This window comes from Rhamphochromis sp. 'chilingali' (assembly GCF_963969265.1).
Source record: "Rhamphochromis sp. 'chilingali' genome assembly, chromosome: 5".
NCBI classification, from domain to species: Eukaryota; Metazoa; Chordata; class Actinopteri; order Cichliformes; family Cichlidae; genus Rhamphochromis; species Rhamphochromis sp. 'chilingali'.
In genome coordinates, this window is record NC_137932.1 from 16336117 (window position 1) to 16348673 (window position 12557).

Genomic DNA, 12557 nt, shown 5'->3' on the forward strand with positions numbered 1-12557 from the left:
TCTGAGGACATGTTAGCTCATTACTGATTGTTAAAGGTTTGTTAAGCCCTCGTCACGGCAATTAACAGTAAACTTGACCCGACACCGCCTCTTAATTTGTTACTTCCTGCTAGTTCTTCTTCCTCTGTGAAGTGATTGGCCAAGACAGATTGTAACTGCAGCCTTCACTCCAAATTAGAGGCTATGGAACAGTTAATTAACACAGTTTGGTGGCACTGTGGTTTGTGAACCCCTTAAGGGTATTTCAGAACTCCACATCATGCTGCAGTGTCAACACTAGACTCAACTACAGATAAACACATTGCACTGCAACATTGAAGCTAGAGAAACATCCAACTAGCCAAAAGCTACATATTTCACGATTCAGACACTCAGAGCAGGGTTTCAGCACAAAACAAGTCCAGGGAATAACACAGATGGTAGATACTCAAGTAGACTTCTAGATCCATTGCACAGAAAAACTTCTGCCAGAGAGACAAGGCTGCAGGCACTAAGTTGTTCAGTGTTGTCACAGATTTAATCAGCAGTCATTTTGCTGTGGCAACATGACAAATTGTCTTCCTCCTTTTAAGCCTTCTTTTCTGTCATTTTTGGGAGACAAAATGGCACGGCTTAAAACAACTCAAAACTGTGGAAATAATGAGGTCTCTAAGGGAGAATGATGGCAATTACTGTGAATATCAATAACTCGCAGCAGGAAACAGAAACCATGGCTGGAATCGGGAATGACTGAACCAAAGGGAAAACGCAGGATGACAGATGAAGTGCTTAGCTGTTGGAGGTTTTTTTTTTTTACACCAGACATGTTCTACACAGAGAGTTGGCAGAAAAATATAAAAGATGAACATAAAGCTTTGCCAACTTCACATATTCTAATCTGTTATACCTCTTTAAATTTTCCTTGATTTGTTTTTGGTCATTTTTTTTTTTGTCTTTTGAGTATTAAAAACCTAATGCTCCAGAAACATCCAAGAAAGCCATACTTTTGTCAAAGGTCACTATAACATACGTTTGACTATATCCAACAGCTCTAACTATAGACTTCAGTTATGGACACAAAACAGACGGGATAATACGTGCTAGGGTTACAAGCGCAGGGTCTAATTGATGATGGTAGGTGATCACTAGAGGTGATACATGTGACATATCCAACACTAGAAGTCTCACCTAACACAGCAGTGGGAACCAGAGGATCGTTGGGCACTGCAGGAGGAAACACGGCCAGGAAACATATTAAAATTTCAGATTTACTAAAGCATAGATGAGGACAACTGAGACAAATCACAAATTCTGGCAAGACCTTACTATTTTCATCATTTTTTTTCTCATCGCTGTCATGTATGAGTTCTACATTTATGCTGTCCTGTTTTCACTGTGAGCTGTTGTGAATTGACTTATAGACAGAACCTTAACTAGCAATGATTTAGATATGACTTTGGTCCATCATTTAAGTCTTTTTCCAGGCAAAACAAAATGCAGGTTAGATCCTTGTTTGGCAAACAAATGACTAATTATTTTTCTGCTTATTGTTATAAAAGTGACAATTGAATAAAAAATACTTGATTGCTAAAATTTTAACTAATTGCATTAATAATTGTTTGTTGCAGCTTCTGAACAGGAGCTTGGCTGTTGATAAAAATAACCCTGATCTTTGCAAAGATTCATCTCTAATTAGTGTGGACAGAAGATGGATAGGAAAACAGAATGTAAGAGCCATTTAATTAAGGGTTTTTTTGTTTGTAAAACCTTGATTTTATGAACCTACATCTGTTGTTGTAGTTGTGAGAGTCCATAAATGTCACAGCCATGGGGTCCTCGCCATGCAGAGTGCTCTGGTCAGCATAGCTGCGGTCCATAGCATTCACCATGTGTGTCATTTCCTGCCGTGTTGTTCCAATGGCATCTTTACGTTTTTTTGCCAGTTTCCTGTTAGAGGGAGATAGACAGACAGTCAGGAATTGTGAAAAACAAATACACAAACATGAGGAAGCCTGAAGCCACAGCAAGAACGAGAGAATCTAGCAGCTGGATCACTTTTTGGCTGGGGCTGCTGACTCAAGATGCAGAGTTTGAAACCAACAATAAGGAAATGGGAGAAGAGAAGAAAGGCAGGGAGAAAAAAAAGAGAAGAAGGAAAGAGAAGAGAACAAGCAAGGAAGGTAGAGGAGAGGCTTTTTTGTATATGGCAGCATTTAACAGGCTCAGCAAAAGGAGCAAAGGGAAAATACTGCAGCATCTAATTCAAACCAAGGAAGATCTTTTTTTGTAGCTTACAGCTGTCAGATGAAAGCCTCTAAACTTTACCGTTCCCTCCATTTTTACTTGTATGAACCTATTTTACTAGGACTATAATAATAGAAACTAATTACATATTTTTTCAAATTGTATGAATTCTTTGGTTTTCATCTGACAGCAAAGTTCAGGTGAATCCCACTAAAACAGAAGCAAGGATTGAGCTAGAATGCACAGAACCCTTAAGGAAAACCATTTACCAACCAACAGTTATCACCATGTAAATAGTAGAACTTGAACTAGTCGTGTCACAAATAGTCAGTTATGAAGGGTGGGACACTGATTTTCAATCTCTTATGCAGCTTTACCAGCTGCTGTGAATTTTAGAATTAAAATGTTTTGCTTTCACAATTTGAAAAACAAACAAACAATCAGAGTAATGAGAAATTACTTTTTATCATCAGTCTGGTACCTGATTAAATAGATATCAAGATCAAATCATTTTCATATTTAATCTTTCGGTGTTTTCAACATACAAAGTTGCAGGGAAACACTTTTAAGGACTTATTATGTCGAGCATGACACATCATGCAGGAACATTATGTACCCAGAGCCGTAGATGCACATCAGTTAAGACAACAGCTCTTAGTTATTACATTTCTGTGCGGTATACAAGAAAATCTCTACAGCTGAAACACAGAGAGCCTGTAGGCAGAGGCAATAACATCGTGTGCATTTTATTGGCTACCAATCAGTTTTTGATTGCTGTCAAACTGATGCAATGTACAGCTCTGACTGATATAAAGCATGCTGTTTATTGTGCATATTTTACCTCTTGACCCCAACTTACACCATCTCCACCTCTGAGATCACACACACACACTCAGTAGAAACATAGATTGAACTATTGACCAAATGTATCTACTTGTGTGTGTGTGTTTGTCATAGAATTACAATATTTGCAAACTATATAAACCACCACATGCTGAGTACTTTCTCAATATGTTGTATATATAAGAAGAAAGGAGAGTGAGAAAGAAAAAGAAAGGTGAAGCTGAGACCGGACCTAGAATGGATCTACTTTTTCTTTTTAACACTGTCATTATTTTCTGATATTCACACTTGAACTGCGAATTAATTTGAAGTTCTGTATGAATTCATAAAAATGCATGAATGTCTAATGAACTCGCCTAATTACTAAAATTGCAAATGAATTCCAAGACACCAGGCAGAATGTCTTCACTGATGAGGAACACGTCCAACTTCTTAAGGTGCACTGGAATAAATGGATGGCTTAGACTAGCTATGTTAGGAAAAAAGGAGACACTGTAGAACCAAAATTTTGTTCCTGATAATGTGTTTTAATAGATGTAATATTAGAAAACTGCTACTTAATGGTAAACAGTAAAAAGCAGTGGTTGTAGCAAGTTCAAAAAAATCAGCAAAGCAGTCATCCTAGTTTAGAAAGAAATGTTTCATTAAACTACTCCACGGGAACGTTAAGGTACAGTCCTGCATTGATACTCAGCACATCTTGATTTTTAGTCTGGTGATTGTGAATAAAAAGAAGCAATGAGAGTGAATTAAAATATCTGAGGCAGTACAAATAATTGATTCATGATCCATCTTGGTCAGAGCCCATAATGGCCTGGGTAGAGAAAGACGTAAACCAAAAAAGAAGAAAAAACCATCATAAGAACAACCCACACAAAATCATAGACCACGTATCCCAAATAGGAAACCAACTAGTTCAGATCCACTGACGAGAGAGAGAGAGACACTGAACATGTGCAGCAGAGCTTTACCATGATACCTGTGACTTGATGGGCGGATGGATGATCACATGACTACATGCACACAAAGAGCTACAAGTCACAAGTGCAGCATTCTTTTTTCAAATAACACGCTCAGGCCTGTGCCGTCCCACTCTGGCCTGCTTGGGTCTGGTTTATGGCCAACTTTGGCCTTCTTAAGCCTGCTTCAGAGCAACTTTGGAGCATGTAGAGGACACCAGGGCTGAGATCAATTCACTCTCAGTTCAGTCCTTCAAATAAATTCTTGCACTCATTCATTGCTTGGACTTTTTAGACAGGAAATCATCAACATTCTCTTGGTAAAAACAAAAAAAAGAAAGACAATTTCGATATTTTGAAAATATCAAAATCATTTAAACAAGAAGGAATTAATTGAAATCCTGAACAGATTGACATGAAAGTGAACTGACCCCCTCCCTGGTGAGGCGTCAATGAGGATGACTTTGGCTGGTTGGTCAGAGCTGAAAATGTGTTTTGTCTTGAAAAAAGTATACTGCATCTTTAAAAATAACAACAACTAGCCACTAATAATTCGCCCAATAAGATAACAGCAGCTGGATGAGCTGGTTGTTGATTGGTTGTTTACTTACAGGTAATAAGAGTATGAATAGTAGGTCCTCCTGGGGTTGTGAGCCAATCAGAAAGCAAAGAGTGAGACACAAGGGAATATGCAAATTAGGACAAAACTGTCCTGTCTCAACCAGTAACAACAAAAACAGAAGAAAACACCCTTTGATTGCTAAAACTTGAGGGTCATGCAAGGGGTGCCATATTAGCTAAAGTACCTATTTCTTACTAAGAAAAAAAAAGAACCAAAGGCTAACGCTAAATAAATAGTACAAAACAAGCTACGAAACTTGAATAACAACTCACCAATATCAACCTATCACCATGCAGCCTTTCTTTTCTCTTTTCTTTATTTTTTGTGCCATTTAAAAATATTCATGCAGTATTTTAAAACTTTACTTTTTACTCTAACCCGATGGCCCGATTAGAGATTTAACCCTAATCAGCCAATGATCTTTTTTTACGCACTCCTACAAAATGAAAACTAACACAAAGCTATCCAATCTGTAAAACCAGGCAGCTCGCTTCCTGTAAAGCAAGCATGATGTCACTGCAATGTCATCATGTCCCACTATTTTAAAGATGCAGTATTATTGTTCAAAGTCGTAAAGGTTTAATGACAATGAAGATTGATCTCCCCAGAAACCTTTATGGAAGAGAAAACTATTAAATTAAAAAAAAAAAAAAATCACAAAAATCTAGAGCACTAATGATGCATAACTCGTCAAACTTCCAGTAGAAATGTGTGTAAAAATACCAGAATGAACATGTCACTTTAAGTTGTTGCCACAAATTATTTGTGTGTGTTGTAAATGGGAAGTAAATGGGACCTCAGTGTGCTGTCTTTGTGTTGTGATTCAAGCTGCTAAAACATACAGGAGCTCTTGCACTCCTTGTATAAACAGCCTTATTTTATACTATCAAGCATATTTATGTGAAATGCATAACTCCACATTAAGCTTCAAAGCCCCAACAATACCACATACTAAATCCAATCCAATACTCAAGGGATGAAAAAAGTTAAATGAGTAACAGCAATCAAGCCATTGAGTGCACACAGTGTTTCAAATACTGTTAGATGGGACAAAAATAAACACCCCGCAAAACACAGTGGTAGTAGCTCCTGCAAAACACATTTCAAATGGACCATCTACCCTACACTTTAAGCTCAGCTCCTCTGATCATCACTTACAATTGCACTTTCACACTAAAGCTGCAGCATGGACGCTGGCTCGCATTAATTCATTACGCAAATTAGAAGAAAAATATGGAGGTCAGGAGCCACAAGAGCAAAGTTCTCTGATGATGAGAGATCATTACTGGCTGTGATTTAATGTCTGTAATTGTTTTTGATTTGCTGAGTGTAATTATGATTGGTTGTAACTGAGAGACTCTTCCTGGTTGCTCTCTTAAGGCTTGTGCCAAGATGTAGTCCTTCAATTTTTTCAGAGGAAAGCAAAATCTCCTGAGACGTTTTCTTAAATTGAGGATGAGTCATAATAACTAATAGGTAAGCCAAACGATTAATGTGAATAGTTTTACTGAATTTTCAGGGTCTCTGTTAGTGGAAATTAATTATTCTTAATTATTTCTAATTATTCTTTTTCAAGTGTGCACTCCCTCAACTATTGTAAGTAAAAAGTTAAAATCGCAGAAAAAACAAATTTTTTTTAGGAATTGTTAATTATTACATGCATGCTGGCGCATTTACATAAATTATAAATGCAGATGCAAACACATACACATGAGCACACATTCTCCCAAAAGTAGTCAGACAAAATTTAGCCTAATGGAGCTTCACAGTGGATCCAAGACTAAGAAGGTTATATTAAAACGCTGTTTCTTGTCACTGCTTTTCCAACTTTCCAACACTGTTAACGAAATGGTAAAAATCACATTCAGGGATTCATTTATTTCATTAAGGTTCTGATTATCGTCATATTTTACTAGTTTTCAAAAATGTCTTGAGATTATACTATGACTGCAGCAATACTGATGTTGTTGTATACATATGTTTTACTCGTAGTGAATGTGGAAAAGTGGGACTAAAACCATGATATTTCATAAACGCAAGGCAGCTATACATGCATATTCCATGAATACGTCTGTGCATTTTCTCTGTATTTTCTACAAAATCTATCAGAGCTTTATTCTAACTTCTGTCTTCATCTACTGTAAAGATGTACCTATTGTAAAGCATGCTCAGGCTGTAACTGTCACTATCCACCACATAGTGGAGCTCTGCACCAAATTAACAATACAGGCCAAACTGCTACACCGACACATCTCTGGTCTCTGATTCTTATCAGAGCTATTGTGCTGTACAAGTAAAAGGTTAGATATTGTATGAATCCGTTTACATTTCCCTTAAAATAACAGCACAACTATAAATGCACAAAACCATTTCAGCAAGCATCTTTTCTTCAGCCTGCTTCACCAAAATCTCCACCTTTGTGCAGAACGGACCTAAGCTTTGCTGCTTCTAAACTGACAAACATGATACTGTTTTGATGATTTTGATGAGTTCATTTAAGCGGTTATGATAAAGCAGATACATAATTTCATTTTATATTTACTTAAGATCTTTTGATTGACATTTTCTTTCACTCTACCTTTTCCTACTTTCACTTGAGAAAACAGCTGTAATGTGCAAGAACACAATACATTCAGCTCTGACATTTCTTGTACCAGATCATCAAAAACTAAGACAGCATATTTTAAACATAAAACATTTGGGGGGTTTTCACAAGCCTTTAGCCATTTGGTGGGAAATTAAACTTCAGAAAGCGATTGAACTGGTTCTGAGGGGAGATCAACATTTATGGTGGATGGATGGAAGATGGTGTTACTACAGCAAATACTGGACCAACACACAACAAGAGAATGAACTAAGAGCATATTTGTGTGTGTATGTGTGTGCACGCATGCAAGTTGGTGTGTGCATTCAATGTTGGTCTTGTAAATATTTACCCTCTTTAATAATCTTCATTGAGCTGCTTTAGTGAGTATTGTTTGCAGTTGTCACTCACCTCTTCTTAACCAGCAGAATGGCTACCAGCACCAGCAGTATGAAAACGAGAACACCAGCACTAATTCCAGCGATTTTCACCACCCGATCCGTCTGCTTAGCAGGGTCGGGAATGACTTCTGGTTCCTCTGTGGCACCTAAGAAAGATGATGACAAAAGACATCAACAAGATGGGAACACAGTAACTACTAAAGGGAAAAAGCATTAAAATCACTGTCCAGTAAGAACACACTTGGGATTATTTGTGCATTCCTGGAAGTTTCAAGGAAAACTGAGTTTTCAAATTGTAGGAGAAATAAATAAATAAATAAAACCTCGAAATGTTGCAAAAAAAGGAAAATTTAAATTGCAACGGTATTTAAAGAGAGTTTTAGAGTTTACTGGACAGTAGAGATTAAAAGTATGTTTATTTTTAACTGTTTATTAGCTAACCAGCTCCTGACCAGTTGATATTCTTCCTAGAGACCGGGGTACATATGTTTAAAAAAATGTCTAGTTTCCACCGAAGTAAACGTTTTTAAAAACGAAAATGTTGTGGTCAGGCTCACTAATATTCAAACTCTTTGGAGGTTTTTAGCAGATACACCTGTGGTATCACTTTGAAGCTCCTACATCGTGGGTGTCCATGCTGACCACCCAACCACCTGGTGGTGTGATGATAGTACCTCGTCAGCTTTTTACGACTGAGGGGTAAAAAATAAAGAAGAGGGGAGAAAAGCGCCAACGACTCCTATGTTATGAATTTCGATGTTGCATATTTTGCCCACCAGAGGACTCTTTTAAACCTCCCAGTTGGCAACATTGAACCCCGCAAACACAACAACCCACTGATCTGCGCGGAGTTGGGCAGAGCATAAGATGAATAATCTACAACTTGGTCTAACAGCAAATCAAGATTATCTTAGTAACAACTTGTTATCTTAGTAAGGACATATAAATAACTATAATTCGGACTCTTGTGAAAAGCTCCTTTTTGTTTTCAAAACAGCATTCTGAAGAATTAACTAGCCAAATAACACGATCAACCATTTAAGATTTCCAAGAATATACAGCTTTTTCAAACCTAGTCACATCTCTAAACTTATTACTCTGTTGCACTGACTGTAAGGCATATTTAAAAAAGCCCATGTCGCCTCAGGCTAGGAACGTATACCATCTAAGGAAATATGGTTGTTTTTCTCTTAGGCTGCCTTCACATCAGACAAAATCTAGGTGATTAATTACTAAGGTTCAATTATCCCTGTGCTAAAGTTCAGGCAAATATCAGGCCTCTAAATATGCCTTGTAAAGAAAAGTTAAACAGCTGCTAGCACAAATGCCATGGCAACTGTCATTCGAACTGTAAATATAATCAAATATTTCATTTTGGGGGTAATCTGGGTCGCATATTTAAGTATTTAAATCAACAGAAATTTCTTCATTAATATGGTTGCTATGTAATAATGAAACAAAGAGATTGCTTCTACAGCTTGAACTGTATTTGAACATTTTCAGAGCAGGTGTTTTAAAATCGATTCAAGACCAAAAAAAAAAAGGCTATAAAAAGAGATGCATTTCTTGTTGAACTTAAAAATACAATCCTGTAAAAAAAGCAGTGGTAGAGAATCAGTGGAAGCTGACAATGGCCTATACCAGCTGGGTCAACTGAGCTAAAAGCACTCACCTTACACTCACCTTACACAGACATCGGCTTCTCATTTATTTAGTCGCATTATACATGATGGCAAACGTACTACACCGAACTAAATCATCAATCAAATCTGACTCCCAGCAGCAATATTCAAACATTCAAAATAAACATCCCTATAAATGTACACTATAGTAATGAAAATAACCAACTGAATGTCTATGTGTCTTCTCTGCTGCCTCTTTGGCATCACGGTCTCTTTAGAAAATGCTTTTAAAATGCAATTTAACTGTAGCTGTCCAGTGTTTCTGCACCAATGTCACCATATATTGCTTGTAGCCGAACTCATTTCTGCTTCTGATGACTTCAGAGAATTGACTGAACTCCCTGATTTTGTCTGTTTTGGAAAATAATTCACCAGTGACGTTTCAAGCGGAGTGTAGGCTGCAGGGCTTAAATGCTGTTGATCATGGACAGAAAGTCAACAGAAAGACAGAGAGCATCTGTTTTCAGGCTCCCAAGCTCTACTTAGTTGATGTCATCAGAACAGTTCATACTGCAGCGTAAGAACATTATCATGTCTTATGATAATCCAAATAATCCAACTCAGTGACATATGCACAAAATTCAACATAATGCAATACATGCATCAAACAACAACCCACTTCCATTATCAACATAATAAAAATAACACACAAGAATAAAACATTTTTAGTAATGCCTTGACTTCCACAGCCCCACATCAGTCTTAGCACCAAACCAATTAATTCCTAATGTCACTCAACCTAAAGTAAATAGGGTCTATTTTGAGGTCTATTTTCATTGGTGGAAAAATACCTATTTGGTGCTTCAGTGAGTTTTTACAGCATCGGGATGGTGTTTGTGTGATCAATCCAAAATAAAATAAAATACCCAAAGCAGTGAGGGATCATTGTTGCTCACTAATGTGATTTTAATAGTTTTTGAGCCTGGGCAGCAGAGCTCCATCACACAGAAAGACTAGAAGAGCCAAGGCCAACGCCCTCCCTCCATCACAATTATCAAAAAAAGCAACCCAGACCTGCACCAAAACGTAATGGATTCTTCCTTCATCTGTTATGTTTTATGAAATTTGGACTAGTAGTTTTTGTGTCATTTTGCTGACAGATGAACAAACAAACAGAAACAGCATACCTCTATCTCAGCTCTCTGTCCGGGCAGAGGGATGAGATAAATCAAGCTTTTACTATGCAGCCAATACTTACTAGGTTTATTTATGGTAAAAAGTAAAAATCAAGATATTTGAAAACAGAGAATGCTTAAACTGATTATGCAGAAAACTAAGTGTAAAGTTTTATGTTGTTTATATAGCTTAACCACAGCTTGGCATAATGACATTATATTGTCTTTTTTTCTAATTTTGTGATTTTTCTTTTTTTGCACTTCTATACCAGCAAATAAAGGGCACTGCTGAGTAGCTACAAAATCTGTTCATCATCTTAGTGCTGATGTACGAAGGCCAAACTTTATTTTAGATGACTTCCACATGGAACGTCTCACTTCATATAACTATCCAACCAAGAGACTATTAGAAGATCACACAGATAAAATATGTCCAAACAAGACACACCAAAACAACAACAATAATCCTTTAAGGGTTCTCAGCCTAACCTCATAATGTCTGCGGAAGCTCTTAATGTGTGTAAAAATGATTCAGGTCAGTACACTAACACTCACAACTTGCCTGCACACAGGCGCACAAAACGCCCTGCGGCAGGAATGACAATACACAATACCCCAAATGACCTACTATGACCACCATCACTTAATCCTCCCTCCCGGATGCATGGTTGAATGCACATAAACACACATGCAGAGAGACGGAGAGAGTAAAGAAGACACAGTGGTCTGACCTCTCGATCCATTAGTGTGTTGGTCTCTCTTATTATAAAAATCTGAAATCCCCTCTAAAGTCGTTCGGCTTCACTCAGACCTCCCTAGGCTAGAAAGACAGTGTCATTTTATTTTAGCAGCTTTTGGGCAGAGTGACCACCTGTTCAAGAAACTGCAACCACCAGCAATTCTTGAAGTATATGACCCTGCAGAGTTAGTGATTTCACACATTTTTGCCTATTTTAGTGTGCAAACGTCCCACCTATGAGACAACTTTCTCACCCTGTACTCTTTGACGTAAGGAGAACAAAAGTGAACTTGTATTATTTGTAGGGCTTTCTTGATGAAGAGGCATTTTTTATTTTACTCCAAAGAAATCCAATTTTAATAAACCTGACACTTGGAAAAGCACCACACGCCACAGAATTTAAAGTCTGAGCTAGTTTGGAATGCCCTCTCTCAATGGGTCCACATATAAATACTTAATCAACTTAACTTAACCAGCAATGATGATTCATTCTATGATCATTAAGGCTGATTGTCCTCAAAATGATGTCACTTTTATTGAGTAGCTTTATGAGGTGTCTGCACTTGAAGGTCAAAGAAGAGAAGTTCAGAAAGGCATTACACTCCACCTTGCTTTCTTGCTACAATAATGCACATTGTGCAAGAAAAAGGACGTAACTCATGAACTGATTCTATTTCCGATCTTATTAGTTTTCTGCGATATCTGATGTAAACCTTCTACTTATCACAAGTTTTCATACTGATATTAAAAAGTACACCAAAATAACAAAAACACTAGAATAATCTATGGAGATTAATGAAGCTTGTAATTGCTTGAGAGCATCACCTTAACTACACAATAATAATACTACTAAGTTTCTGCCATGCTTTAAGGAATTATGTTCTGCTTTAATCTTTAATAAAGCAATAAAATGAAGATTAGTGAACTAATAATTATTTCCTCTTAAAATTGCTGTATCACTACATTTGTGTTGTCATAAAAACAAGAAAAAACTGGTGTGAAATAATTATAGGGCAGTTATAGTTTTAGCAAAAGTGGGAACATTTTGTATTCATTTAAATTTTACCTTGTAGTTCTACATTACAAGTCGAATAAACACTGAAATGCCTGCGCAGTCATTTGAAGCTCAACTCTGCTGGTTACACAACAGTGTGAGGATGTCAGTTTCATTCAAAATATAATGTGTTTATCCTTATTCCTACTCCACACAGATACACTCTGATCCATCAGCCGCATTTCTAAAAATCTTTCCTCAAAATAGTGTGTGTGCATTTTTGTGCACATGCGCTTATGTGTGTAGTGCCCGGGGATTAACTCCACACCGTTTAAAACCATCTGATAATCTATTAACATGGCAAAAACCTGGTAAAGACCCGACATTTAGACTCA

At 37.1% G+C, this 12557-nt stretch overlaps 1 protein-coding gene across 11 annotated transcripts in view; it reads right to left on the reverse strand.

Annotated features, from left to right (window-relative positions):
• The window catches only part of ptprk (protein tyrosine phosphatase receptor type K), a 107327-nt gene that overhangs the window by 14815 nt on the left and 79955 nt on the right, over positions 1-12557 (reverse strand). For 5 of the 11 annotated variants that reach the window (XM_080882431.1, XM_080882430.1, XM_080882426.1 and 2 more), the window contains 4 exons: positions 7643-7778; positions 4637-4666; positions 1766-1926; positions 1168-1203 (listed from right to left, as the gene is read on the reverse strand). In XM_080882431.1, coding sequence (XP_080738557.1) covers positions 1168-1203; positions 1766-1926; positions 4637-4666; positions 7643-7778 — 363 coding nt within the window. The remainder of the gene's footprint in view (positions 1-1167; positions 1204-1765; positions 1927-4636; positions 4667-7642; positions 7779-12557) is intronic. The other 6 variants (XM_080882435.1, XM_080882434.1, XM_080882433.1 and 3 more) reach the window with 3 other exon arrangements.